This window comes from Serinus canaria, chromosome 24 (genome assembly GCF_022539315.1).
Source record: "Serinus canaria isolate serCan28SL12 chromosome 24, serCan2020, whole genome shotgun sequence".
Taxonomy (NCBI): Eukaryota; Metazoa; Chordata; class Aves; order Passeriformes; family Fringillidae; genus Serinus; species Serinus canaria.
In genome coordinates, this window is record NC_066337.1 from 7,386,554 (window position 1) to 7,413,719 (window position 27,166).

Here is a 27,166-nt window from a genome sequence, read left to right on the forward strand (position 1 = left end):
CAGAGTGCATCTGCCTCACTTGGTAGCCATGGCATAGGGGCTGAGCAGAGCTCCACTGGGGAGGATGAAGGTCTGCCCGAGGGCTCCAGGGATGGCTTTGGCAGTGTGAGTACTTAGCAGGGAAGCCCACTCTGGGGTAAGGTGTTGTGTCAGCCATGCAAACCTTGAGGAGATAGCAAGGGCTTTGCTGAGTGGAAAACAGAGCTTCCTCTGCAGTGAAGGAAAGTTCCTCTTGCTTTCTTCTTATCCATATTCAGCAGGCTGGCTGCAGGCAGCTGTGGGAGGAACAATGGCAACTCTTAGGGGAGGGTCTGCCAGCTCTGAGCCAAGCCATTCCCAGGCTGTCTGGGCCAAATGTAGGTGTAAGGGCAGTTTTCCAGTCAGGCTAGCAGCTGCTGTAAAACTGGGGCAGGAGGTGCTGCAGTTAGTGGAAGAGGCTCTGTAAAGCAGAGAGGTAATACAGGTCTGGACTGACTCTGAGCACAGCAGAGCCTTCTGTGGCACTGGTGAAGGGGAATCTGCGCAAGGTGCTCCCCCAAGCTCTTTGAGCAGAGCTTGTCAGAAAGGTGCCATCTGCCCACTTAGTCCTCTCTGATGCATCTTCCTTGAATAAAGTGACACAGCTACAGATAAATGCTTACAAGCACTGCACATGAGAAGATGGTGTTTTATTCACCTGTTTATTACAGCTTGCCTCAAAACTTCCTAAAGTTTTGTACATACCAGTGCTAAAAGCTATAGTAACAATAGATGTGTTGTCTGTTCACTCTCATTTGAGTGCAGATTTTCCTTTTACTTTTTGACCACTGTAAAAATGTTGATCATTATTGAATACTTTGATTATTATTTTTTTCAATAACATTTTCATGTAGAAACACAGTTGTCACCATAAGCTGCTGGGGAGGTGTTTACAATGCTTCTGCAATGGGTTTTTGCACTGGTACAAGCATGGAGAACACAATTGCAGGCTTAAGAGACTTGCCCTTCTCTGCTGCATGCACGTGCCTGAACAACCACAGTTGCCATTACTTGAAAGTTTTATCTTTGAAGATGCGGTGCTGCCGGAGATGGAGGACTGCCTTATACTAGGTGAGTTTTCTCCTCAAGTCACAATGTGAGATCAAGCTGTTGAGATCTCTGCCTGAGTCAGGCTGAGGTAATGTGACCCCTTCCATACTGGCGGGTCTTTTTAGCAGGGCCCTTGAGTACTGTGAAGTTCACCTGGGACTGAGCCATCTGCTAGTGGGATGAACTTCAGAAGTGAGGTTAGCATAAAATTCCTGTTGCCACAGGAGAACTAACATTGTTTTGACGTTGCTTAAAATGTGAGGTGATTTTAAAGTGTGCGTGTGAGGAGGGTGACATTGGTATGTATGGCTCTCCTACACTTCAGGCCACAGCACTCTTTAGGAACAGAAATGTCATGGAGCAGTGTTGTGGGTCCGCTGCCATATTAAACTGTGACAAGACCTCCTAGGCAGCAGCAAGCTGTCTAGAGTCTGCTGGAACTTCCCACACACCAGCTTGTGGTGCAAGAATTAATGATGGGGAAAGCTGCTGCTCTTACTTTGAAGCAAATTATCATCAAGCTCCCCTGATCTGAGCAGTTTCTGCATACTTGCAGTTCAGGGCAAGATCACCACCCAGGTCTGTCCTCGGTACACCTGGATGCAGTTAATCTCTGAAAGCCCTGTAGGTGCAGGTGGAGGAAAACTAAAAGCATAGTGCAAAGCAAAATGCCACATTTCCTCTAGCTTTGCTAAAAACAAAGGAGACTTTCCCTTACTGTGGGGCAGTGAGTCTCCTTGCTCTCAGAACCCATAAATAGCCATACAACTAGCTGCCAAAAAAAAAAAAGTTATACCATCAGCTTTACATAGCTTTGCCGTTTCTCTCCCCCGTGTGCACTCACAAGACAGAAGCTATCTCCTCAGATGGTGTTCCTCCTTAAAGTAAAACTTTTTGCATAGTCAGGCATTTAGTTCAGCAGCCACTCACAGGAGATCATAACAGCAGTAAAACAGATCAAATGAGTGGGGAAGGATGCAATTGGTGTCAGGAAAGGAGTCTGTGACAGTCAAATCTTTCAGTCTGTGGGAGGACCTCCTGGCATGAGCTGTGTTGGGACGATAAACGTGTTGGGGCGGGCTGGGGGGATATTATGCAGCAGGAGGACAATGTTGCAGTCGAAGTGTCCAGCACTGTATGCCCATGCTATTGGATTGAGCTTTGCAGCCCCCATCAGTCCTACCTGCATCTCTCCAGCTGCGATGGCAACTGAGTCCCACAGCTTCCCTTGAGCACGTGTGTACCAACCTTAGCTAGTGAAATGGAGACCTGTTTACTGACATGACTCATTAACTTGGCTGCACATTTTCCCTTAACCCTGGCACCCCAGTCCTGTGCCTGGCTTTGCGCACAAATGCCTGCAGTCTGTTTTTCAAGGGAGAGGTGGGAATGTCAGATTCAACCCGCTTGAGTGACCATCTTCATCCAGTTCCACAACAGTGACCATCAGACATTCCAGCATTCACCAACACCTGCCAGATGGATCTCTACAAGTTAGAGAACCAGGAAGAGCCAAGCAAGGTGTCTTATGGAATTTGGGTGTTTGGTGGCTATTGGACTTGTTTCCTGAGAAGTGAAGAAAGTTGTAGGGATGCTTGTGAAACTTGTAACTGAAACCACAGCAAGTGTGCCACTGGGAAGGAAAGACCCAGGCCAGTTCTGCCCCGCAGGCAGCCTTTCCCAGCTAGAAAGTGGAGATGGAGGTGGTGTTGTCAGACTCTATACCACTACCCTTCCTTGTCACCTCCACGATCTCCTGCAGGGTCTGCTGGCTTATGCAGCCAAGCTCCTGCAGGATCCGGAAAAAGTCGTTACGGAACTTGACCCCAATAAAAGCGTAGAGGATGGGGTTGAGGCAGCAGTGTGTGAAGCCGATGGCCTCTGTCACCATGATGGCTGTGTCCAGTTGGTCTTCAAGGAGGCAGTTCTTGGTGAAGGCTTCTAGCTTGGTAAGTGTGTTCAGGAAGATGACAATGTGGTATGGGCTCCAGCACAGAAGGAAGATGCCTGTGACCAGGATGGCCACACGGACAGCTTTTTGCCTCTGCAGGCGCTGGGACTGACACAGTGCCCGGATGATGGCCATGTAGCAGTAACACATGACCAGCAGAGGCACAAAGAAGCCCACGGTGTGGTAGAGGAAGCGAGTTGCCAGCCATGCATTGTTTCCATCAATCCCAACCTCTGGAAAATAGCAAATGCTGCGGTTGCTGTCATCTGTCCAGACTTCCATGAAGATGAGATCGGGTGAAGTCAGAAGCAATGAGCAGAGCCATACAGCCATGCAGGTGAGGTGGATGGAGCGAGCTCTGCGTTTGCGGTAGGTGTGGATTGCATAGACGATGGCCAGGTAGCGGTCCACTGCGATGCACCCCAGCAGCATGCTACTGCAGTAGAAATTGATCTTGTGGACAGCACTGAGTATCTTACAGAGGAACTTCCCAAATACCCACCCAGCCAGGCTCTCCACCACACTGAATGGGAAGGTGAGCAACAGTGCCAGGTTGGCGAGGGTGAGGTGGAAAAGGAAGTTTTCTGTGGTGGTACGAGACCGCTTGAACCTCTCTAAAATGACCAGGACCAGAGCATTGCCCAGAGTCCCCAACACAAACATCAGCAGATAGATGAGGGGCATGAAGACCTTTCTGAAGGGGTCTCCCTGGTTGCCAACAACAGATGAGGCTGGGTTGAAGCAAAAGTAGCCCTCCAAAGAAGGGGTGGTGTTCTCAGCTTCATAGTAACCACTCAGTTCCACCTGGCTCTGGGGAACAGAGAGAGTCTTGTTAATGGAGTGGAGTTTCTCAACACAAGAACCCAGTCCCCCAGCTGCACCTGGCAGACCTAGAGCAGAGCCACCCCCATGTTCTGCAGCCCACCTGCGTCAGGAGGAGATGCTGTCTGCAGTGTGATGAGGCCCCTCTTGCATTGGAGGTCCCTCTACTGCCAAGAGGTGCAGCAGCAGGTACAGAGGGTTTTCTCCATCTGTGTCAGTGAGGGCTGCTCAGTCTATAATCTCTAACTGGAGTATTTGGAGACATTTTGGTGTTCAATCAGATGATCAGTTTCATCTTCTAGTTCTTGCCAAGTTAGCTGCTGGTGAATTTTGCTTTCTCACATAGAATGGAACCCTCCTCTACCAGCTTTCCTGATATTTCCCACCCACTTCTTAAATGGACCACTCCTGTCCTGCCTGCCTGCTGTCAGGTATGAAGGTGGTAGGATTCACCACACAGCACATCTGTACCTCAAATTCTGTGCAGTGAACTTGTCCCCTTCTTCTCATCCTCAGAGGCCTGCCTGTGACAGAGCAAGGTGAGGTGGGGTCAGCAGCAGCTGCCCTTTGAGATCGCTTCCCACACACTCGGAGGAAGGTGTGGGGCAGGTGTTCAACAAAATAGGAGGAAAGCCTCTGAGGCGCTGTGGTGCCATAGCTACAGGAATAGATGATGGAAAGAGAGATCTGTTCTGTTGATAAACCTTTCAGTTCTGAATTAATTGCAGTCAGAGCAGGAAAGGGAAGGGAAAACACCACTCAGACCCCAGACTGATATCCAGTAAGGGAAGTGCAATAGAGCTGCTGCAGACGTTGACTTGGCCTGGGCTTGCTGTATCTTCTTGACCAGCCTGCATTCAGGCTGAAGCTGAGGGCAAGTCTTGAGTGCCAGGAAGCTAGAATTCTGCTCAGGATGAGCTTCCTAGATGATGGTCATGCTTCAGCTGGCCTTGCACAAAAGAGAGCAGTGGAGGAGGCTTGTGGCAATATGAATATTAGTGACAACTGGGAAGACCTCATGCAGTAGTCACCCTGAGGTCCCCCACCTACACCATCTCTGGAGACCTGTGCTGAGACTTCAGTGTTGACCACAGCGGAAGTCTCTGCTAAAGCTTTTATACCTTTCACTGCCAGCTGCAGCAGTTTGCACCTGCTGCTCCTTCCCTCATCAGCCCAAGTTCCTGTCTAAAAATACCAGCCCTGCTTCACACAGTTTTAGACCTGATTTTGGGGGTTTTTGCTCACCCAAGGGGCTACAAAGCAAAATTACTGTGACGAGCCTGGAGTTGTACCTAGCTAAGGAAGGGTGATTTATGTTTCTTCTCTCTCAGGCAGCTTTCCCTGGGTAATGCACTGGGTGCCTCTGCACATGACTGTGGGGCTTATCTAAACTCCTCTGCTATTGAAAACACCTACATGGTTCCACGAGGAGCCTGGGCATGCTGATGGGGCATGTCTACGGGGCATTACCAAACTTGTAGAGCAGACAGCAGGTGCAGGCAGTCTCCAAGCAGTGGATGGTAGGAGGGTCCACTCCTTAGGAGCACTCCAGTTTCCCGACGGAATGAGTCCTTGGGAAAAGTGTAGAATAACCCTGCCCAGCTTTTGCTAATCCAACTGTGGGGCTGCAAGCCTTTGGTGAGTAGCATTTTGTATTACAAAAGAACTTTTCTTTTGTTGTTTCTTTCTGATTTAGGGTATGATTTTGGACCTTAAGAAATCCCTCCCAGTTACTTTCCTACCCAGCCTGAAAGTATTTCCTACCTACACTGTACCTGGACCTTTCATGAGGAGTTAACAACATACATAGAAATCTGTGATGTGTTGGCCAAGGCCAGATCCTTGAACCTCTCTGATAAAAAGCAAAACAACCTAAAAACCTTTGCAATTTTGTGTAGTGACCAAACCAGGCTGCTCAGACAGTGCAGGTGACTGTGCTGAAAACCCCAAACAGATTATATGATGGAATGGGAAATTTCACTGGGAAGAGGTTGGACTTTGAAGGGAAAAATGAATTTATGGAAAATAGCAGGGTTTGCTGGCCGGAGTGTCAGTCCTCCCTTGGAGCCATGCCAGCACCATCGTGGCAGTGGATGGGCAGCTTGGCCGGTGTTCAGTGGCTTTGGCTGCTGACCAGTTTCCAGCATCACCTTGTATTTGGAGACGGAAGTGCAGAGGCTGAGTGCCACTATCAGACACCATCTGATTGCTGATGGAGAGCAGGTAGGGAGAGCTCTTACTGTAAACCACTCGCTGTGGGTAGGGGAAGCGTGTGTGGAGCTGTGTTTGAATCGTACTTGCCTGCACTTCTGATCAGAGCAGCACAGAGGGGCAGGAGCGGACAAAGATGAATTGAAGACAAATAAAAGCGGATGAAAAATCAGAGTCTGGGCTGAGACAGGAAGGGCAGTGAGCTGCAGACGAGAGCTGCAGGAGATGCACTGAACATGACAAGCTGAGGCTTCTGGGAAGTCTGCTGCAATTCTGGGACTGGAAGTGGGTGGCTGCTGATCTAGGACGGGATAAGTCAACAGTGAGCATGCAGAGGGACCTTTGTACAGGTCTCCTGCATGAAGGGTAGGACTTGCTCTTCCCTGGTGTGTAGGAAAAAAGGAGGAACAGAAAATTTGGTAACAACTGAATCCAACATTTATCTTTTTGGAATAACTAATCCTGAGGTCTGCTGCAGGGAGCCACTGTAGTAAAGAAATAAACTCTTGAGATGCAGTATTTGAAAACCAGAGTAATGATAATGCTGCTGTGTCCTTGCTGTTGGATAGCACAACATACTCTATAAGGTGCAGCTGCTCTTTTTCACTTGTAAAGGCTGGGAAGACACTATGAGGTAGAATACCTAGTGTCATCACGCCCCGTTAGAAGTAGTACTTGCAATTTATCTTCCGCTCTTTAAAATTCCTCTCTTGTAAATATACTGCATGTTCCTCTTTCAGCAGAGTGTACGTGGAGCAAGCAAGCAGGGTGGTCATACTGAGGGTTTTCACACAGAGAGAGAGAAGACTGGGTTTGCTTGGTATTCCAGTTGTCAAAGGAGACCAGATAAGGTGTACAGGGCTTTGCACACTGTGTACACAGTCATTTGTACCACTGAAGCCTGGTGCAAAAGGTGCCTGGCTCAGAATAAGTGTTTTATGCCCACACTGGACTAATGGCTGTGCAGACAGCAGGGCAGCAGGAAGCAGAGGCTGGGAGAGGCTGGCAGCACAGGATGGGACTGCTGGAGCCGCACTCTCCAGGTGAGTCACCTGGCCCTTTGCAGAGCCTCTGGTCTGTGTCCTCATGCAAGGACAGTACTTGGGCTTAGTGCTTGCCAGTACAGGTCCTGGTAGCTTTCCCCAACAGCATACCCAGCATCCCTGGATCCCAGTGGCTGTAGCCACACTACACCAGCTCTCTGCAAGCATCAGTTTGTGGTCAAGTCTGGACTTAAGGGATGCAAGGACTGATTATGCTGGCATAAGAAACGGCTCAAGCTCTGCCTCTCCCAACAGGAGTGTTAGAAGATGGATAGCCAGAAACATGGCCTTTCAGCCCACCCCAGCTCTACCTGCCATCCCTGTTATCAAGCAAAGCCAGGCCCAACTCACCAAGTCATAGGTCTCTGAGGAGTAGCTGACAGGCCCCATGGTTTGAGGGGCACGACCTGTCTCTCTTCCAGAAATTGCGACAAAAGTTCTTTTCTGGGGTGGAGTTAATCATTTAAGTGAACGGGGAGGGGCACAGAATGTAACAATAGAGTATTTGCAAGGCAAATGAGCTCCAGGCATAGAGTGACCTGATTGATGTAAAGATTAACACCTAGTTTTATCATCTTTTTACTAGTGCTGTAAGTTGACTTTTAAAATACAGTTAAAGAATCCATGTTCCTTTGGTCTATACCGCAGAAGATCCAGAACATCTTTAGGTCTTCCCTGGAAACCTTCTTGCCCACAGCTGTCCTTGTTACAGGTGGTCCAAAAGGCTTTGAAAAGGTGTGTGCTAAGGTCCACCCTTACCAGAAACCTCCTGGATCCAGGCACTTCTCTGGAGCTGTGTAGGACTTTGAAGTATGGATATGGTCTGTATGATCATCACCCTCTGCCTTGGGGTCCTCCTGGCTGCTTTAATTCCAGTGACTTGTAGTTGTCTTCTGCTCCTTCTTCTGCTGCTTCACCCCTCATCTGGGCTTGGGGGAGTGTGAGGTGGCTTGCACAGGAAAGCAAGGCCTTGGCAGCCACTCTGCAAGTCTAGAGCAGGGCTAGCAGGGGCTGGGCAGCTTGACTTCACAAGCGTAACAGAGAATCAGGATGGAAAATCAAGATTTTCTCTGCTCGGGGAAATGGGCATTTAGTTCAGTGATGTCACAGCAACAGACTCACAGTGAGAATGCCCCGGTCTGAGTCAGCAGAGTAGGATGGCATTGCAGCTGGCATTTTGGCTGAAAGCTTTTCCTGTGCGAGCAGCTGAGGTGGTTTGACAAGCACAGTTCTTGTCCACTTGTCTAGGTACAGCTGCATCAAGGCCTCTCTACCAGCAAGGACTCTGGTGGGACTTTGGACTGGTGAAGGAGGGTGTTAATCTCATGAACACTGCTGGATTACAACTACTCTTCCCATTTCTTAGATCCCGACTTGTTGAGCACCTGCTGCCCCAAGGATGTCGCTGTCCTCCCCTGCCGTGAGGACCTCTGTGTGCACCTGCATGTGCTCATCAGCTTCTGGGCACTGATTCTCCTGAGAGGATGGAGAGCAGCAAAACGGGAGGGAGGCCGTAGGGAGCTCACACTGTGCCTCACTCACAGGGAGAACACAGACTGAGCAAGCCCTGTGCTGCGAGGGCTGAGGGGTAAGGCGAGTGGGGTATCACTGGGCCCGGGAGACGGGAGAGGTCAGGAAGGATGTTCTCAACCAGCTAGAACTGGAGGGTGGAAAAACAACAACCTAGAGACAGCTGTAGATGTGAGGAACTAGATAAAATCGGGAATGTTCTTGTCCTTTTGCGTGTATTTTGGAAAAACATTTGAAGAAAAATTTGTTTGCAAAGCAGTAACTACTAAGATTACATTCCCATTGTGTCTCGGTTTGTCAAAATCCACGTCTAAATAACAGCTGTCTAAAAAGAAATGCCAATCCCCAGCCTGTCACGATCGGCGGTTACGACTCCTCCAGGCTGTGGCTCAGTCCCTCATTCTTACGTTTGTGTTGGTTCTGTTTTAATGGCCACACAGCGAAGCCTCGTTACGTTTCCAGGTTAAAAGAGAAGGGGCAGGTCTGAGGAAGCAGCACGAGCGGCGAGCCCGACCCGCGCGGTCACGCGGGCACCGCACGCTGCGTTGGGCGTGACGCGAGACGTACGCCGAGCGTACGTACGTACATACGTGATGCGTGTGGGGCGGGGCGGTGCCGCCCGCCGGGAGGGGGAGGGCGCACAGGAGGAAGGAGGAAGCCGCCATCTTGGAGCGTCGAGTCGCCATAACAAGGCACCGGGGGAGCGAGAGGATTTTGTACCTGGGCGAGGGGGAGCGCGGCTGGTGGCGGTGAGGACGGGCCAGGGCGGGCACCGCTCTGTGGGAGCAGGGCGAGGGGGCCGCTGCTGGCGGGCCGCGCCTCGCGGCCTGCGGCGAGAGCGCGGGCCTGAGCGGGGCCTGGCGGCTCCGCGGGCGGGGCGGGGACGGCCGGACCGAGCTTGGGCGCACCGGGAGCGGCGGGACCGGGAGACCCCTGGGGCGGGGCCGGACCCGGGCAGCTCTCGCTCCCCCCCGGCTGAGGCGGCAAACTGCGGCCGCTCCATTGTTCGCGGGCGGGAGGTGTTGCTGTGGCGCAGCTGCGATCAGCGGGCGGCGCCGGGCCCACCGCTCTGCCCCGGGGCTCTGCACTGCGGCCCGGGCTCACCGGGCACACTGAGCACCTCGAGTGCTCCCTTTGTGCCGGGCCCAGCCGACGGAAAAGGAAAGATCCGGAGCTGATGCCTCGGCCGCCCGCCCGCGCCCGGAGAGCAGAGATATGCGATGGAGCTCCTTTTTTTTCAGTCCGCTGGTTTGCGAAATGGTGGCGTCTCTTTTATCGGAACAGGGAGATTTTTTTGGGTTCTGTGAGACTTGCCGGTTTTTTTACCCTGTGTTCTTCTAAAGGATAGTTACGAGCGTGTGGGCACAAGGGACAGAGGTTTCATTTCCTACGCTGTTGGAGAACTTCTCGGCCTTAGTAGTCGGGTCTCATTGGCGTCTTTGGCTACCTTCGTAACTCCTCTGGTTTTTACGAAGTTAATGACCAAGAGAAATACCTTTTCGAGCATGCCTTGAAAGTTAACTAGTAGAAAATCCTAGTATTGCAAACTTTAAAATTTTGTTGGAACCCAGCACTGACACACCTTAAAACAGCTGGGAAATGTGAATTCCTTTTCCACTCTCTTGAAATGCTCTTCAATGTGCCTTTTTATTCACTGGGAAAACATGTATTTTGTTGTGAATGCCGAGGTTAGGAAGCAGTAGTCCTCTGGTCTTCCCTTTGTGTTTTCCCTAGATGCAGATGCTCAAGGCGAGCCTACTTTTTGTTCCAAAAGATTTTGGACTAGGGACATTTTGTCTCCCTGGTACCATTTTAAGGAGTCTTTAGCTCTGGTCCATGTTTGCTTTATGTAAGGGGCAGACTTTGTATTGTCTTTCCACAGTTTTACAACCTTTCTGTTAAATACAGAGTCAATATTAAGTCATGTGTATGAAATGTTATCTTCCGAGAACCACATAAGTTGTCGCTGACAGCAGGAAGGTAAGATCACAAGCAGGAAGCTGCATAACCAGCAGCGTTACTGCCTCAGTTCAAGCTCAGTCACTTTGACTCAAAGAGGCAGCTGCTCTCAATTCAGCATAATGGTGTTGTTTCTTCACTCTTCTGAATAGCCTTAAATCAATACCCGGTTGAAAACTGGGGGTAGGAGTGTAAGCTTTAGTTTTGGGTTTACACAGTCTATATTTCCCATTCAAACTGAACAGGGTAATCAGTGTAATGTAAGGGTTTTGTCAGTTCTAACTGGAATGTCCACTTGCTATTGTAGTCTTGCTTCTTGTCACAAACTTATGCATATTACTTTTCATGTTTTAGGGCTGGTTGGCTGCATCCTGGAAGTGGGGGAATTTGTGGGGGAATTGAAGAGCCATCAAAGCAATTGATACGCTTAATGGTTACTTTATGAGAGGGGATAGGTAGTGGAAGGTCGTTGAAAGTACAACTACTTGGGAAGTTTTCTTTGGTGTCTAAAGATGTTAGGCAACACTTTCTAGAAAGGCAAAAAAAGTTTGATGCATATTTTTATAATTATCACTGAGGAAACAGAAAAGGAAGTACTTTTGTTGCACACTGCCTGGGAAGAAATTTTTCTAAAATACACGAATAAACTGATGTGATTTGCATTGACAGAAGTCCACATACTAATTGTTATTGTCTGCTTCTCTTTCAGATTGAAGCAAGTGAATTGTGATATAACTGAACTTCAATAGAGGGCTTTTTTTAAAAAAAAGTTGTTCCACAGTGCATCAGAGCAAGTTACTGCTTTACTTTTGAGTGACTTACAGGTGCTTGCCTGCATTGCAATAAAGGACTCATATATTGAGCAAGACTTATTTATCTCTTCATTTTGGAGAGTCTAATAAACTGTTATTACAGTTTCTGTACTGACTTTCAAAGTTTTGAAGTCTAAAAAGACATCTTTAAAGATAAAAGCATGAGCACGGCCAGAACAGAGAACCCTGTTATAATGGGTCTATCCAGTCAGAATGGGCAGTTGAGAGGCCCTGTAAAACCCAGCGGGGGCCCAGGAGGTGGAGGCACACAAACTCAGCAACAGATGAACCAGCTGAAAAATGCCAACACAATCAATAATGGCACTCAACAGCAAGCACAGAGTATGACCACCACTATTAAGTAAGTGTTTGCATTGGCTGCCATGAAAAGAATGTTTAAAAGTTGTGTATGGGAAAGCATTCTTGGATTCCCACTTGGAAAATGCTCTCTTCTCTTGTTTTGTCACATGGGTGGTTAGAAGTGTCCTGTCATGTACATTATGAAAAATGCTGTATTTCCCTGTGCAAGCTTCTCTCCCAACAGTTATTGTTGTGAAAATCCAATTTGATGCTGTGCTTCTCTGAGTGTGAGCCGCTGTCAGATGTAACCTAGCTTTAGAATCCTGTGTTTTTTGCTTTTTGGCAGTGGTGCAAGAGGGAAGTATAGGAGTGGGAAGGAACTGAACTGACGTTTAAGACTGAGGAGGAAATGCCACCTGGTCTTAGTCTAATTGTTTATGCCTTTTAGTTTGTTGCAGTTCTTTCCCGTGGTGAGAAATGCTTTAAAGTCACTTATCTTTTGTCACTGATCTGAAATAGTAGTACCTGATCTCCTCATTGTAATGCTCTGGCTTTAATTTACCAAAGGCTGAGCTGAGAGGATACAGTCCCACTGTGATATGCTGCTCCCATCTAGCTAGTTTTGGAAGTGTGCTGGTTGGAATTTCTAAAAGGTGTAAAATACTTGGACGGTATGGTAATGTGTTCTTAAAATCTGCCTAACCTGCTCCCTCTTCCCCCCCCCCCCCCCCCACCCCCCATTTTATAAAAATGTATTACATGGTTACTCTAATAAATGTTTTGAATTAAACTCATCAAAATTCACGCATAACTTCCTGGGGCTGGTGATGAGAAAGACTTTCTCTCCACTCTACAGTGGCTTTCAAGAGAGGATGGGTATCTAAATCTCTCTGATAGGAAATGAAGTTTGGTCAACAAGTGGAGTGATTGCTTACTAAGTTTTTTCACCAGAAGTGTTTTTTACCTTTTCACCTTACTTGGGGATTAAGAATGGATCTTCCCTGGGCAAGAGAATTTTTCTTTTAAGTCATGAAATATCCTTGTGTGGGTTTATTATAGCCAGTTTCTGTTACGTGACTAAGTGCTCACTTTTATATCTGTTCTGCTGTTTGATTCAGTGCCCTAAAAATGGAACCTGAATCATGACTGGATATAGATTTCTCAGATTTGTTTGGCAGACAGCTGATTTTGTCTGTTTGCAGTTTTTTGCCTGTTACATCCTGCTTAGCTCAGAGAAGACTTGAGCTCATATGTGTAGGCGCTTTTAGCTGTGAGGAGGTAAAAATATTAAATGTTCATCACTATATCTAAGGAAAAAAAGTGCAAAATAAAAATATTCATTATTTAAAAATCTGTTTTCATTTTATTTTGCTATAGACCTGGTGATGACTGGAAGAAGACTTTAAAACTCCCTCCAAAGGATTTGAGAATCAAAACTTCGGTAAGCGTTATTGAGTTGTAGGAATAAATATTAAATAAGACTTGTGGGAGAGATCGCAATGGTAAAATACTGTCCTGAATGGGGGCTAAAAAGTAGTTCGGCTCCTGCTGTTTTAAATGAAGAATGAATTTGTTCTCTCAACTGCTTGTGAGTGATGCTGTTCTTGGAAAGCTCAAAAATGGAGCTCCCTGTGGATTTCTTACTTTATTAGTATTATAACGTGACACAGGCAGCCTCTGCATCATGTGAGGCAGATGGGAAGGTGTCACTGTACACACTCAGGAGCTGTGTTTCACTCTGAGAAAGCCAATGTTTCCTTTGCCGCTGTAAGGTGTTGCATGACTTAATGGGAACTCTTGTATAGTAATTTGTGGTCTTCCTGTACAGGCAATTTCAGATAAAATTAACAGTTGCAAGTTGTGTGACCTGATCTTATGGATGTGCTTATTTTTTTGATTATTCAGGACGTGACCTCCACAAAAGGAAATGAGTTTGAAGATTACTGTTTGAAACGGGAGTTGCTGATGGGAATTTTTGAAATGGGCTGGGAAAAACCATCTCCTATTCAGGTTGTTTGCAAACAGACTACTTAGATGCTGCTTTTAACTTCTGTAAATGTATTGACATTCTTGTGCCTAAATATCCAATACTTATGCCATCATTGGGGAAGATTGAAGCTGTGAACGAAAGAACTTGGTGTCCCTTGGGAAAAGCAAGAATTCAAACCCCCAACTAAATCACTTAGTCAATCCTTGAGTGACTTGGTGATGGAACTGCCTTACACTTTTGAGACATTCAACTTGGATTTTCCTTTTCATGCTGGAGGTGCTAATTTGTTAATTCTCTGTTCAGTAACAGTACTTTTGACATAAGTAGTCCCAGAGGTGTGTTCTATAAATTTTCCAAAACTGAGTTACCATTGCCTATGTACCTTTAGTTGTTAAAAATATATATATGGCTTTATCACAGTGTTGACTTGTTTTGTTGTAATCTTGTGGAAGAAGAGTTATGAGGATTGTAGGAGAGAGAATAATATCTTAGCAAGTTTACTTTTCTGTACCTCCATCTTTCTTTTACTTCAAAGGCTTGTTCTATTAAGAACTGTTCATGTGTAAACTTCAGGGGGTGGAAGGTTGAATTCTCTTTTAAATGGTCTCTCAGGGTTTATCACTGACACAGCTCTACCACCTTGTCTCTTTAAAGCATGAGAAAACTGTGGCTTACTTTGTTTATAAGCAGATTCTAATTATGCCACTTTTCTAAAACGCTGAGATTTCTTTAGATGTTGCTGAAAAAGGTAGTGAAATTAAAAATACATGGATGGCTGAAGGTTTTATGAGAGGTATATCACAGGAATATAGAGGCTGGAATCACATGGGCTGAGGTGGTTCTGATGTTCCAGTTAAGGCGGGAATTTTTTTCCTTAGGAGAAGTTTGCTAGTGATAGTCACTTTCTCTTCACTTTTTGTTTTCCCAACTTTTCACTATTTTCCTAATGTGTTAGTATGGGTTTACCTGTGGTACCTGATCCCTTTCTTATAGTCAGGCAAGGTAAGACTTCTAGTGCTGGGGAACTCTTTACTGATGGGTTGGTTTAACTTCTTCCTGTTGTGAGTCTGTCATGCTTGTAGTTGCAGAATAGTAATAATAATAATGGTCATGAAACAGTCAGCTTTCATGTGGTATTGTTAGTGAGGGGAGTTAAATTTTGTCAGCCTCTTCAGTGAAACATGACTTATGATTAATTGCTCATGCACTTTCTGTCCTTGCATTTCAGGAGGAGAGCATCCCCATTGCTTTATCTGGTAGGGATATCTTGGCTAGAGCAAAAAATGGAACAGGCAAGAGTGGAGCCTACCTCATTCCTTTACTTGAACGGCTAGACTTAAAGAAGGACAATATACAAGGTCAGTTGAGGTGGATCACACTTAGCTGTTGCCAGGTAATGGTGTCAGTCACTACATTAGAGATTTGAATCTAAAACTGGTTAATGAAATTGGGCAATGTATGTTATCTCCTTGTACTTCCAGAGAAAGCTAGTGGGGAGTGATGATGGGGAGGTGTAATTTGCAAAGTCCCACAGTTGTTTTCAAGAAGTTCAAATAGAAGAAGGCTTGTAAATTTTTCTGTCTTGCCCTGGAAAGCGAATGTGGAGTAATAAGCAAGCATGCTGGCTGGGATACTTGTGCAATGGGTGCATCAAGGGCTGGAGAACCCTTGCATGGAATTTGCCTTGTCAAAAGCAGTTCCTAGGTCTTGTTCAGGATACCCAGAGTGGAATTCCTAGACTGTGCTTTTCATTGTTTTACATGAAGTCTCTGTCTCCTTTGAGGATGATTTTTTAAGATACAGGGTGTTACTAGTAACTCACAGTGATGTTTTTAACTTCTAGCAATGGTGATTGTTCCCACCCGTGAACTAGCCCTGCAGGTCAGTCAAATCTGTATCCAAGTCAGCAAGCACATGGGAGGTGCCAAAGTGATGGCAACAACGGGAGGAACCAATTTGCGAGATGACATAATGAGACTTGATGATACAGGTCAGAGCACTTTAGCTATGCTAAAGGTTGCTGTTTCTTTGTGGCTTTTGCAATGGGGTCATAGAATTTCTGCTTGTTATTATTTGCCTGTTTACAGAACGGACTACAGTGTCTTATTTGGTGTTCGTATACTGTTGTCATTCTTCCAAAGTGTTGGTGTGAAACACGGCCATGAATACTGGAAGAAAAGACAGTTTTAATCACCTTAACATTGTGGGTTTTTTTTTCTCTCTTTTCTTTTTTTCTCTCTCTTCTAATCTTACAGTGCATGTGGTGATAGCTACCCCTGGGAGAATTCTCGATCTCATCAAGAAAGGAGTAGCAAAAGTTGAGCATGTCCAGATGATAGTATTGGATGAGGCAAGTTGCTTATGTTAAATGTTCCGGGATTTTAACACCAAGTTAAAGGAATGATGTGTCTCAGTGAGTGTCTTTTGGTGCACAGCAGTGATTCAAACTTGCTTAGAGACATTTTAAGGTCTTCCCCATTTCTCAGTATTTTTGAGAAACTGTTTTGACGCTAGGAATTTTTTGCATGTAAATCTTCTAAGAAAACAGGAAAGGCAAATCTTCCTAGGCTGTCTTTGCCGATGCTGAAGAATGGAGTAACAGTCTATTCTGCAACAAAGGAATACATTTCATTTGGTTTCTGTTTGAGTCAGCTGTGCTTACTATGTAATTGTATATAAAATTGATTTTTGAGCATCCAATAGCATACAAGCTTCTGAGTGAGAATATAGTAGTTTAAAAGCTCTTGGAGCCCTGGTAACTTTTTTTTTCCTTCCCCCAAATACATAGTTACCAAAAGGCTAAAATCCTATGCCATTATTTTAACTTGCTGCTTATTACTTCTGTTGTACAGGCAGATAAGTTGCTGTCTCAAGATTTTGTCCAGATAATGGAAGACATAATTCTCACGCTACCTAAAAACAGACAGATTTTGCTCTACTCAGCCACTTTTCCTTTGAGTGTGCAGAAGTTCATGGTGAGTGGAGATGTGTCCCTATAGGTATGGTGATGGTGGTGACATTGTGCAGGAAGGGTGTGAATGAGTGGTACATAGCTGTTAGTGCTTGGTATTTTAAATAGCTAATATCTAAACTTCGCAGGTTTAAATCTAAATCAGCCTAAGTCTAGGACAGAAGTTTGAAAGTTTTTGACTCGCAGTTGGATTAATGGGAAGTTAGGTGTATGCCTATAAGGTGCTGTTTTCTACACTGTGTATTAATTACATCATCTGTGTGGATTTGCCTCTGGAGGGTGCTCCTGTTTGGCCTGCTTAGTCATCTTGGATTTGTAAGTAATTGTTTGTGAAATTTACCCACCCTGTCTGTTTTCAGCATAGCATGAAGAGTGAGTAGCTAAGTAGTGCATCCTTGCCTTGGAGGAAGTTAAATGTGGTGTAGAGTGGGAACTACGTACACTATTTTGCACGTAGATCTGCCTGCTTTATCAATATCTTTATTTTTCAGAATTCCCATTTGCAGAAACCCTATGAGATTAATCTGATGGAGGAGCTGACCTTGAAGGGAGTTACTCAGTACTATGCCTATGTCACTGAGCGTCAGAAAGTGCACTGCCTCAATACACTCTTTTCCAGGGTAAGGAGCAGGGCTGTGTCAGGAGCATACCAGAAGCTTTTTCTCTCTTGGGATCATGAATAAGGCTGAGTATTTTAAAGGCAGCCTAATGAAAGCTTTTCTTTGTCAAAATGTGCTATGGTATCTTAGGCTAAAAATGCATGCTTCTTGTCCAGCATCTCTGTGCTACATTCCTATACAAAAATATAGCTGATGTAAATTACCAGGAGCATACTTGCTGTGCTTTCTTTCTGGATGGGATTTAGAAGTGTCTGGGATCCTCTGTTAATAAAATGCTGCATTTATTGAGAACACTATTTATATGTTCAGCTCCAGATTAACCAGTCGATCATTTTCTGCAACTCCTCTCAACGGGTTGAATTGCTAGCCAAAAAGATCTCCCAGCTGGGCTATTCCTGCTTTTATATCCATGCTAAAATGAGGCAGGTGAGTATGAAGTCTTTTCCACCCCACCTCAGGCTTTACTGAACAGCTGAATGAAGTCTCCTGCTTGCTTTAAGTTTGCATGTTCTTCATAAACTGAAACACGTATTGCTTTGCTGTAGCTTTGGTTTTAGATACCCACTGCCAACCTTCCCCCATCCCAGCTCTCTTTCCGGAGTATTCAGTGTATGTGGCCAGTTGGTATTTTACTAGTTCAGGTCAGGTTAATTAGTCCCAGTGTAAGCACAAACTGCAGCCAGAAGTCACAGTTCTTAGCGCTGCTGCCTTGCTTTGGCAGCATGGGGAGCCAGGGTAGACTAACTCAGATGAAAACGGACCTGAATTAAATTACAGAACCCCCAGTACGTAGCCCATTGAGTGCCCTCTGTGGCTTTGCAAACAGTAATCTTGCACTGTGACTGCAGGAGAATCTGAGAATTTGAGGAGATGGATTGGATCAAACCTCTTGGTGAAAGCTGTGGCTAGTGTGTGGTGACCAGACACTTGTGGCCGTGGTGTTGCTGGTAAAAAATGCCATTGCAGTTTTGCTGGTGCAGAAGTTTCTGTTAATTGTACAGTAGCTCCTGTACAATACTTCCTCTAGCTTCACACCGTTAAAAGATGTCAGAAGGCTGAAGTGATGCGTGTAGAACTGGCTTACTTTGAAACATTTTTAAAAGATTTTATATGTAACCTAGTATAGCTTGCTACTCATGCAACTGACAGGTAGTGCCAATGTTTGCTGGGCCAGAGGCAGAGCAATAATTGTGCAGAAACAGAAGTGGTGGTGTTATTGAGAACAGAGAGATATGGAAGTGGGTTTCTCGATGTTTGATTTTTGTATGCTGTTGATCAGTCAGTAGATATAAAAACTAGCTGTACTTATCTTTTTGGATAAGTACAGCTATGTTTTTGCAGAATGCTCAACAGTGATATTATTTAATCTTAGTGTGGCCTAAAGTGAGGTGATTGTGAGGGGAGAGTCTTCACAGGAAACTGACTCATCGCACCCCAAATTCTGAATTGGTAGTGGGAAATGCTTCATACTGGAAAAGGAAGTTACTATCAGCTTCAGTTTTTGAAGGAGCGAATCAAACATATGAAATTTGGCAAGGGGGGGGCTGGAGAAAGAGAGCAGTCAAAATATCAGTTTAACTTCCTTGAAGTGATTTTCACTTTAGATAGTCCTTTTCTGAGATGGTTTTGATGCCACCATAGGAGATTTTAAAACACAGTAAGGTAATTACCTTTGTTGAGAAGTGGGATCAAGACCCTCTAGAGTTAATTCTTTAGAATATATGGTAAGGAGTGCTAAAAAATTTGTTCTGGCATCTTGTTTCAACTCAGCTGTTATCTAACTACAACTGGAGAAATGCATGCAGTTGAAGTTGAGTGTTAGTTACTGGAGTATATCTGAAAGTAAGAGCTGGTTGGTTTGTAGGTTTTGGTTTTTTGTTTCTCTCTGTTTATATGTATGTATTTCCAGGAGCACCGCAATCGTGTATTCCATGATTTCCGAAATGGCTTGTGCCGCAATCTCGTTTGCACTGGTGAGAGTTCCTAAACATTTTCCTGTTCCTAAATTTTATTATAGAAAGTGCATTAGCCCAGTATTGTAGATCAGTTAGCTGTAATAAACCAAAACAAGATGTTTTAGTAAGATGTCTCTTTGTCAAGCCTGCATGTTAGCAGCGTGCAGCACTCCTTTAGGCATGAGGAATTTTGTCTTTTGTGAAGGTGCAGCTTGCCAAGAAATCATTTTACTGCAATAGTGTTTTCTTTTTATTTTCACGTGTGAGGGTTCCCTGAGTTGTTGGGTTGTAAACTGTATGATATACCAGTAGAGCTGTGACTATGGTCATGTGAAGTTATCTGATTCTTTTAAGTGTTTATAGCTCACTTTTTCAAAATACTTCCGTAGTTTTGACTGGCCTGTATATGATCTGAGTTCTTTGTTGTATGGCCTGTTTATGGCAATACCTGGCAGCGTCTGCTATCACTACATATGTCTGGGCCATCTTAACAAAAATCGCTAGAAGCAGAATAGAAGTAGTTGAGGTGGTGGAATGTAGTTCAGATCTCAAGTCTGTTGTGACACTGGCAGTGCACAATTCTATGTGAAGAGATGCTTGAGAAGAACTGCTCTGAAATAGTGTAATGTGGAAAAAAATAGCTTTGTGGTTATTTTTTCTGCATAGGTGCGCAGATCTGGTGGTTTTGGTTTTTCTTCTTACATTATTCATGTTTACAAGGTATACAGAGCAAGAGGAAGCTGTAACAGGATTGTATATAAGCTGCCTTTGATACAAGGAAAGCTTATATCTGGAAACTAGTGCAAAGCAATGTTAATCACTGTCTATCTTTACACCCTAAATACTATCAGCGTTTCAGCTCGTTGAAATTAACTTTCTTTGTCATCTGGATTGTCTTTCAGATCTGTTTACCCGAGGTATTGATATCCAGGCTGTGAATGTGGTGATAAATTTTGATTTCCCAAAGCTGGCAGAAACTTATCTTCATCGCATTGGCAGATCAGGTAAGAGGAAAGACCTGTTTTAATCGCAACTTTGCTGATGACTGTGATGCTTTTTAGCCTTGAATTGGCTTTTGGTGTTTTATTACTATATTTGAGAATTACCTTAGATAGCTTTGATTTTTCTGGCAAATTTATTTTTGGGTATCATATCAGATGCCTCTCCTTGCTGAGGATATTATCTGAATAAAGGGCTGTTCTCTTAAAACTGGCTTGAACAATCTAATAGGAAAAAAAAAAAAAGGCATATCTTGCTTTTATCTCAGGAGGCTTACTATTGTATACTAAAATCTCAGCTTTAGAGTCTCTCAAGCCTAGAGATGTATGCTTTCTTCTGTGTGTGTATTGAGGTATGTTTCTACTGTCTGGGAATCAGCAGAATATGCCCTGAAGAAAGGCAAAACCCAAAGGAACTTGGTGTAGTTGAACTTTATAGTTCAGGCTTGTTCAAGAGCTCTGGAAGACTTTTTGGTGGTAACTATCTTGGAGCTTTGGTTAGAGCATTTTGAACCTCCTGAGTTTTCTTACTCCTACAGCACTTCAAAACTGCTTACCAAAACTTGATGTGAAAGGTGTAGAGACCTGTGGCTGGATTTATTTTTAACATCACAGAATGATCCTAATTTCACAGTCTGCAAACTTTTTTCTCTTTTTCTGTCAGCCCCTATGTTAACTCAGTTTAGTTTAGGTGTGTGGTTTTGTTTTTTGTCAAGGTCGCTTTGGTCATCTTGGCCTGGCCATCAACTTAATCACCTATGATGATCGATTCAACCTGAAAAGTATTGAGGAGCAGTTGGGAACTGAAATTAAACCCATACCAAGCAACATTGACAAGAGCTTGTATGTGGCAGAATACCACAGTGAACCTGTAGAAGAAGAGAAACAGTAAACATGCAGGTATGTAAGTGCCTTGCTGAATGGTGATGTGTTGAATGACAGGAATGTTGTTGATGTGTCAGTGTTACCTCAGGGGAAGAGGGAAACTGATGTGATGAAAAAGCTCTGAATGTGAAAGCAAGGGTTTGAAATAGAGTTTCAGTGCAAGGAATTCCATGGATATGCTGAAGGTGGGAGGGGGAGGGATGGGTATTTTTTAGTTGTTTTAATTGAAATGCTGACCATGTGCTAAGGAGATCAAAAATGGGGAAAAGGGGGAGTGGGTAATGGTGTTGGGAGAGGTCAGGATGGAGTAGTAGTAGCCTAATGAATTCTTTCTGTATTGCTAAGCTGAAATGAGAAATTGGTGAGGGGCAGAGAGGAAAGTAGTCCTCCAAAAAGTGAGGAAATAAAATGGATAGCTGTGAGAACAGAGCATCAACCGAAGAGTAAACACCTCACCAGCCAGAAGGACCAGGATCTTTTGTATCCTTTGATTCATAGAATTCTTGGAAGTGAACAAAGTAGGGAGTGAAGCTGTGATTCATCTTTGCTGCCACTTGAGGTCGTCTATGTAGTTTCAACAGGAAATGAGGTTTCACTGTTGGAGACTCATCTAAGTGCTCCCTTTCTGATCATTGTCTCAGGAAAAGTTGCTGAGTTAAGTCCTTTTATAGGAAGATTACTTGCCCTGGACTGCAGTCAAGCTAAACTGGCTGCAGGATGATGATCTGACCTTAGTTAAGATGTCATGCAAGATCCATCACCATACAGTTTGGGCTGAAACTCATTCTTATGTTTACTCTTCTCAGAGGTTAGGATTTAGAAAGACAATACCAACGAAGCTACTGAAATTCTTTTCAGATGACCAGAAATAAAAAAGTGGCTATAGAAGCAGTCTGCTTGATAGCATTAAAATGAACCTATGGTTCCTTCTTGAAGTCACCCAAGGATAGCCCTAGATAGTCATAACAAGCTGACTTGAAAGCTTCTGCTTTGGTGATTGAACCTTCTTAGTGTTTATAAATAAATGGAATACAAAACAGGTAATGGATGTGGAACAGGCTCTTGGATGGTAACAGTTAATGAATGTGCAACAGCTTCCTAAGTGGAATGCTGGGACCTTGCCAAAGAGCAGTTTGCTGCTTCCTAAAATACAAGAAACCAGGAGGTAGTCATGTTCCACAGGTACAGAAGGGCTTTAGTAGCACCTCTGTTTACAAAGCTGAAATTGGTATTGAGCTGCTCAATATGCCCTTTGCCATTTGGGAGCTGTTGCATAGTTATTGTATGTGATTCATCAATTTGTGTTCTGGTTTTGTCTGATTTAACTGAGGGTGTTGTGGTTGTTTGTTTTATTCGGTTTTTTCTGCCTTTTTTCTGGGTTGTTTTTTGTTGTGTTGTTTTGGGTTTTTTTTTTTTTTTTTTTTTTTTTTTTTTTTTTGTTGTTGTTGGTTGGTTTTTGTTTTATTTGTGGGATTTCTTTGGTTGTTTATTTTGGGGTTTTTTTGTTTGGTTTTGCGAGGGTTGTTCTGTTTGTTTGGTTTGGTTTACATGGTTTTTTGTTTTGGTGGTTTTGTTGTTTTGTTTCTTTTTTTTTTTTTTTTTAGGCTTTGATTACACATGCCAGAAGGTGAAGCCCTATGATCCAGATCTGTGACACATCGTTTCTTTGGGGATACCCTTCTCTTTGTGGGTTTTTCTTCATCTTTTCATTTCGGAACTATGAAGACTTAAAGAGCTCGTCTTTTTTTCTCTTTAAATTTGGCAGCAAGGAAGAAAGAAGATAAAAGGAGGAATGTCTTTTTGTTTTTCCACTTGTTTGCACTGCGTGCTGATTGAACATTAGTTGCACTAACTGCTGGTTTTAAATTTTGTTTTCTTTGGGTGGGAGGGTCAGCAAGGGAAGAAGAGAAACCCTGAAAAGAGAAGAATCTTGATGAACACGAGCTTGTCTGCTATTTCAAATTCTATAACTATTGACTGAGTGCATTTCAACTTCTCCCCGGTTACTCATCTGTTTTTTAAGCTAAAGAGCTTCTTACTTATTCGTGCAAAGTGCCTTATGCTATGAGACCATTCAGAATATCACCTTTCCCACACAGCCCAAGGAATTGACATTTGTTTTTGGTTTCAGGTCAAAGTTCCCCTCTCTTCCCCTACTCCTCCTTGCCATGTATTCAAGCCCAGGGCTGGGAGGTGAAATGTATTGGTTATTGGTAATACTCCTTTTTTTTTTTTTCAACTTACTTTTTAAAATTTTTTTTTTATTGGAGGAGTTGATATGCATCTGCAGTTCATCCAAACTGTAAATACCTGTATTTAAAATGAAACCAACCTAAAATCTGGGCTGATTAGGTGCAGCATCATAGCTCCAGAAGGAAAGAGTAGCCTATGATCCTTTGCAGGAGCCATAAGAAAAGCCCTGTGCTCTAGCAGAACACTAAAGACTGGTTTCCATGAGTCTTCATTAGTAGTTAACAGCACTTGATAGGTAGACTTGTTTCAGAGCCATGGCCCTCTTTCTTCTGGTGCAGTGTGTCCCATAGAAAATCAGATGTGTATATTGTACAAACTTTGTAAATATGATTTTTTTTTTTCTGTTTGGGTTCATATATAACTTTTTCTTTTATGATGAAGGTTGCTGAGGTTAAAGGGATTAGACTGATTATGGGAGCAGCTAAAGATGAGAGGGGCTCAGTTTTCTGCAACACTAAACAATGAGAAGTTCTCTGACCTCTGTGAACTGCAGGCCACCACAAGTGTCCCTTGTCAGGGTGGATTTACTCTGGTGCTAGCAACAGTCCTGTACTGCTTGTATGGAAGAGATCACGTGTGGGGCTCCAAGGCCTCCAAATCCATAGCTCAGCCTTTTGGGGGATGCTCTTTGATTTTGCCCTTTAGAAACTTCAGGAACTTGACAAGCTCTGAAGGAGTCCATGACCTGTGTTCCACCATGGTGTGAGGGAAATCCAGTGGGTGTCGCTGAGCAGTATACGCGTAAGGTGTGGATTTGGGTTTGAGAGACCATAAAAAAACCAGTTCACGTGCATAAACTGACAGTTCTGGAACTTTGTGGAATTGATTCACTTCCTGCATTGCTGTGTTTTCTGTCCAGAGGGGCCTCTGTGCAGAACTGTGAGCAGGTAAGGGCAAACCCCTGTTAATGTCAGAAGCTGCAGGAAGCTGCTTGCCAACTACTCTTGTTTGCCATGAATTGCTGCCTGTCATTTTGCATTGTATATTGCTGAAAAGTGTTTTCTGGTCAAGTAGTGTTGCTTTAAATTGTGCCCCTCCCAACATGCTTGATGTTTGGCCTGATCTACAGGCAAAAGGAGTGAGACAAATCAAAAAATTACTCTTTTTAAAATCCCTTTTAGCCTGTTAACCACCACTGTCAGGAGGCACCTGGGTGAATGCAGTCCCTTTTGCTCTGTCATTTATTGCATATACAGATGCTGCACTCACACCATGCTTGCTTACCTTTGAGGCAGGATTTAATTGTCTTAATTTCTCCCCATTTTGACCCTTTTTTTGAATTGGAGTAAAACAGTTTGGAATTGCAAGGTGGACTAGCCATTCCATTCCTTGATGATCATAAATAGAAGCCAGGTGCCTCCTGACAACAACTTTACATGATTGAAAGGTTTTTGTGTTCGGGATGTTTTTCTTCTTTTTGTCGGCAGTGACTCCATAATTGTAGCAAATGCTGCACTAGAATACAAACTCAAGAGCTTGGTCTCTGTGAGCCACATAGCTTATATCTGACTGGCAGGTACTAAATGTAAACAGTTTTGGGGTGCTTTTTGGGGGTGGGGGGTGGGAGTTTCTGGGTGGTAACTTTGACCAAAAGTAAAATCTTGCTCCTGTACTGCAGCCAGCTTATGATTTTCCAGACAGAAGAGGGATCATTTTAATGCAACAAAGACATGAAAATGTAAATATCTCACCAGGGCATGCACATATAACAAGAACAGGATAGCGATGTCAAGTCGGGTGTGTGTGCTCTGCATGGATTTGTGGTAGGTTAGCCTGGTGCCATGCATTGATGGTCCCTCTTGAAGCACAGAACTTTTGAAAGTATTACTTTAAAATTGGCCTCTCATTGAGGAATGGCACTTACCTAAACTATCGGGGGGCACCATTTTTAGGTGGCTTCTTGTCAAGGAAGAAGCAGCCTATTTTTGGTGCTAGTAGGCTATCTCAAACAGATGCAATCTTGCAAATGGAAAGATGCTCCAGAAGACTAGGATAATCCTAGTTTTGGTCTTTTTTTTTTCTTGTTTTGTTTTTATTTTTTGTGTGTGAGGGGGGTTTTGTTGTGTTTTGTTTTGTTTTTTCTTCCTTTTTTTTTTTTTTTTTTTTTTTTTTGTTTTCAGTTATTTTGGTTTGGGGTTTTCTTGGTTGTTTTGTTCCCTGCCGAAGATTAAGGAGTGTGTATAAATCTTGGCTTCCTGAGATTTCTTGTGAGCTCCAGTTTTTGTTGGTTGTCAGCCTTTACAGATGGATTAGTCAGAACCTTCAGTGATGAGCCCTAGGTCTAATACTTCCTCTGACAAAGTTGATGAGAATGAGGACCTGATGTGTTCTGCATTTCTTTTTTGTTGGAAGTCTGAAAGTGTCACTCTTTGAGTCTCTGAAATGGAGCTTCCCAACTGGATGAGGTGGCTGCGAAGAAGAACTCTTCAGCCACTTGAGAGAACCTATAGGCCAGTCTCTGGGTGTCCCCTGTCAGGTGGGCACTGTAGCTGCTCGAGGCCTTTTCCCAAAGGGAGGGGGGTGGGTTGGTCTCAAATACATGTTTCATTTTCCAGAATGAGATGGGAGCATCTTTCCTTGCCCTCTGTGACTTTTTTTTTGTGGGTAAGAACAGGGAAGCTCAACATGAATTCATGTTGTATTATATGGTGGTATCAAATCATCTCATTCTGATCTTCTGTTTATTTTTATTTGGGATGAGGGGGGGAGGGTGTCTGCTCCAAGGATTTAAAAATGCTTCGAACACTTTTTTCTTTACAAATGACTGATAGGAGACAAACCTGAACAGATGGCTGTCTTGCCTCAGTCTCTGTAAGAGAGGTTACAGAGTTGTCATGCCACATCTCTTGAGCTGCTGTTGTGGTGGTTCTTGCCCTGATGCTGAATTTCATAATGCTGCTGGAGCTGCTGGTCATTACTTCCTGAGAACAAAGTGAATTCTGTTCCCAGAGACTCCAGCAGTACAGCTGCCATGGTAGAGGCTGGGCAACTGTAGTCCCTGCAGGGAGTTTTCTGCTTGCTGTGAACTTCTGGTCCATCTTTTTCAAATCACAGTTTATCTTTGTAATCAGCCAGGTCTCTAGACCAAAGAGCATGCATCTGAACTTCACAAGAAGGCTTTGGCAGATTATCCTGTAGGCTTTGCTCAGTTCATCACTTCATTGCTAAAATGCCTCTGCGTGGAAGCATTGTTAAATTCTGCTGTAGACAAGTTAGGGAGGAGTGGAAGGGGGGGTGGGGGGAGGGGAGTAGGGATGTCTTTATTAAGATACAGCCTTGCTGTATTTTAACCAGTAATTTTGGGGAAGGGTTGTCAGGAGAAGAAAATAGTCATTGTTCCCCTTATTGAAAGAAACTGGAACTTTAATTTCAAGGAAAAAAAAAATTTGCAATTCAAGTGGAGTGTCATAATCCAGTAGACCCTAGACAAGGGGTTGCTATTCTAACTGTTAACCAATAAAGAATATGGTCTAGTCCTTCAAAACAGTCAAGGGAGGGAGGGGAAAATTGGCTTTCTGTTAAATTGGCAATTGGCAAACTCTCCAGTGGAGCTCAGATTTTGTTGAGAATGTGTTTTCTCTGGCTTTGTATGTGTTGCAGCACTGACTTGTGAAGAGCTTCATGAGTTGTGAGTGCAAAAAAGATGAATGGAAAAATCCTGATTTTGTTAATTATACTCAATAAAAGCTCCCTGGAACTCCCATTTGTTCTGTTTTGGGTTTTTTTTGGTTTTTGTTTTTTTTTTTTCATTTAACTCTGCTGCGTGAAAAACATGCTGGTGTCCTTATAGAGACTCAT

The 27,166-nt window shown here is 44.1% G+C and overlaps 2 protein-coding genes across 2 annotated transcripts; one reads left to right on the forward strand and one right to left on the reverse strand.

Annotated features, from left to right (window-relative positions):
• Nucleotides 1-661: 661 nt before the first annotated feature.
• CXCR5 (C-X-C motif chemokine receptor 5) lies at nucleotides 662-9,140 on the reverse strand. The gene is made up of 2 exons (XM_009097784.4): nucleotides 7,447-9,140; nucleotides 662-3,829 (listed from the first exon to the last, which is right to left on the reverse strand). Exons 1-2 carry the CDS (start codon nucleotides 7,483-7,485, stop codon nucleotides 2,753-2,755), a joined length of 1,116 nt encoding a protein of 371 aa, XP_009096032.1. The 5' UTR covers nucleotides 7,486-9,140; the 3' UTR covers nucleotides 662-2,752.
• Nucleotides 9,141-9,223: 83 nt separating this feature from the next.
• Nucleotides 9,224-27,071, forward strand: DDX6 (DEAD-box helicase 6). Its single transcript, XM_050983476.1, has 14 exons — nucleotides 9,224-9,374; nucleotides 11,294-11,757; nucleotides 13,074-13,137; nucleotides 13,602-13,706; nucleotides 14,915-15,044; nucleotides 15,530-15,676; nucleotides 15,942-16,040; nucleotides 16,543-16,661; nucleotides 17,149-17,277; nucleotides 17,587-17,703; nucleotides 19,187-19,250; nucleotides 20,135-20,236; nucleotides 20,947-21,130; nucleotides 22,720-27,071. Exons 2-13 carry the CDS (start codon nucleotides 11,558-11,560, stop codon nucleotides 21,120-21,122), a joined length of 1,452 nt encoding a protein of 483 aa, XP_050839433.1. The 5' UTR covers nucleotides 9,224-9,374; nucleotides 11,294-11,557; the 3' UTR covers nucleotides 21,123-21,130; nucleotides 22,720-27,071.
• The last annotated feature ends 95 nt before the right edge of the window (nucleotides 27,072-27,166 follow it).

What these genes read in the sequence shown, in the direction of transcription:
- CXCR5 (XM_009097784.4), bottom strand. Translation starts at nt 7,485, where the DNA reads ATGGGGCCTGTCAGCTACTCCTCAGAGACCTATGACTTG. An exon ending in CCTCAGAGACCTATGACTTG is followed by an intron (nt 3,830 to 7,446) that starts GTGAGTTGGGCC and finishes TCTGTTCCCCAG; the next exon opens with AGCCAGGTGGAACTGAGTGG.
- DDX6 (XM_050983476.1), top strand. Translation starts at nt 11,558, where the DNA reads ATGAGCACGGCCAGAACAGAGAACCCTGTTATAATGGGTCTATCCAGT. An exon ending in TCAATACACTCTTTTCCAGG is followed by an intron (nt 17,278 to 17,586) that starts GTAAGGAGCAGG and finishes TTATATGTTCAG; the next exon opens with CTCCAGATTAACCAGTCGAT. An exon ending in TCCATGCTAAAATGAGGCAG is followed by an intron (nt 17,704 to 19,186) that starts GTGAGTATGAAG and finishes ATGTATTTCCAG; the next exon opens with GAGCACCGCAATCGTGTATT.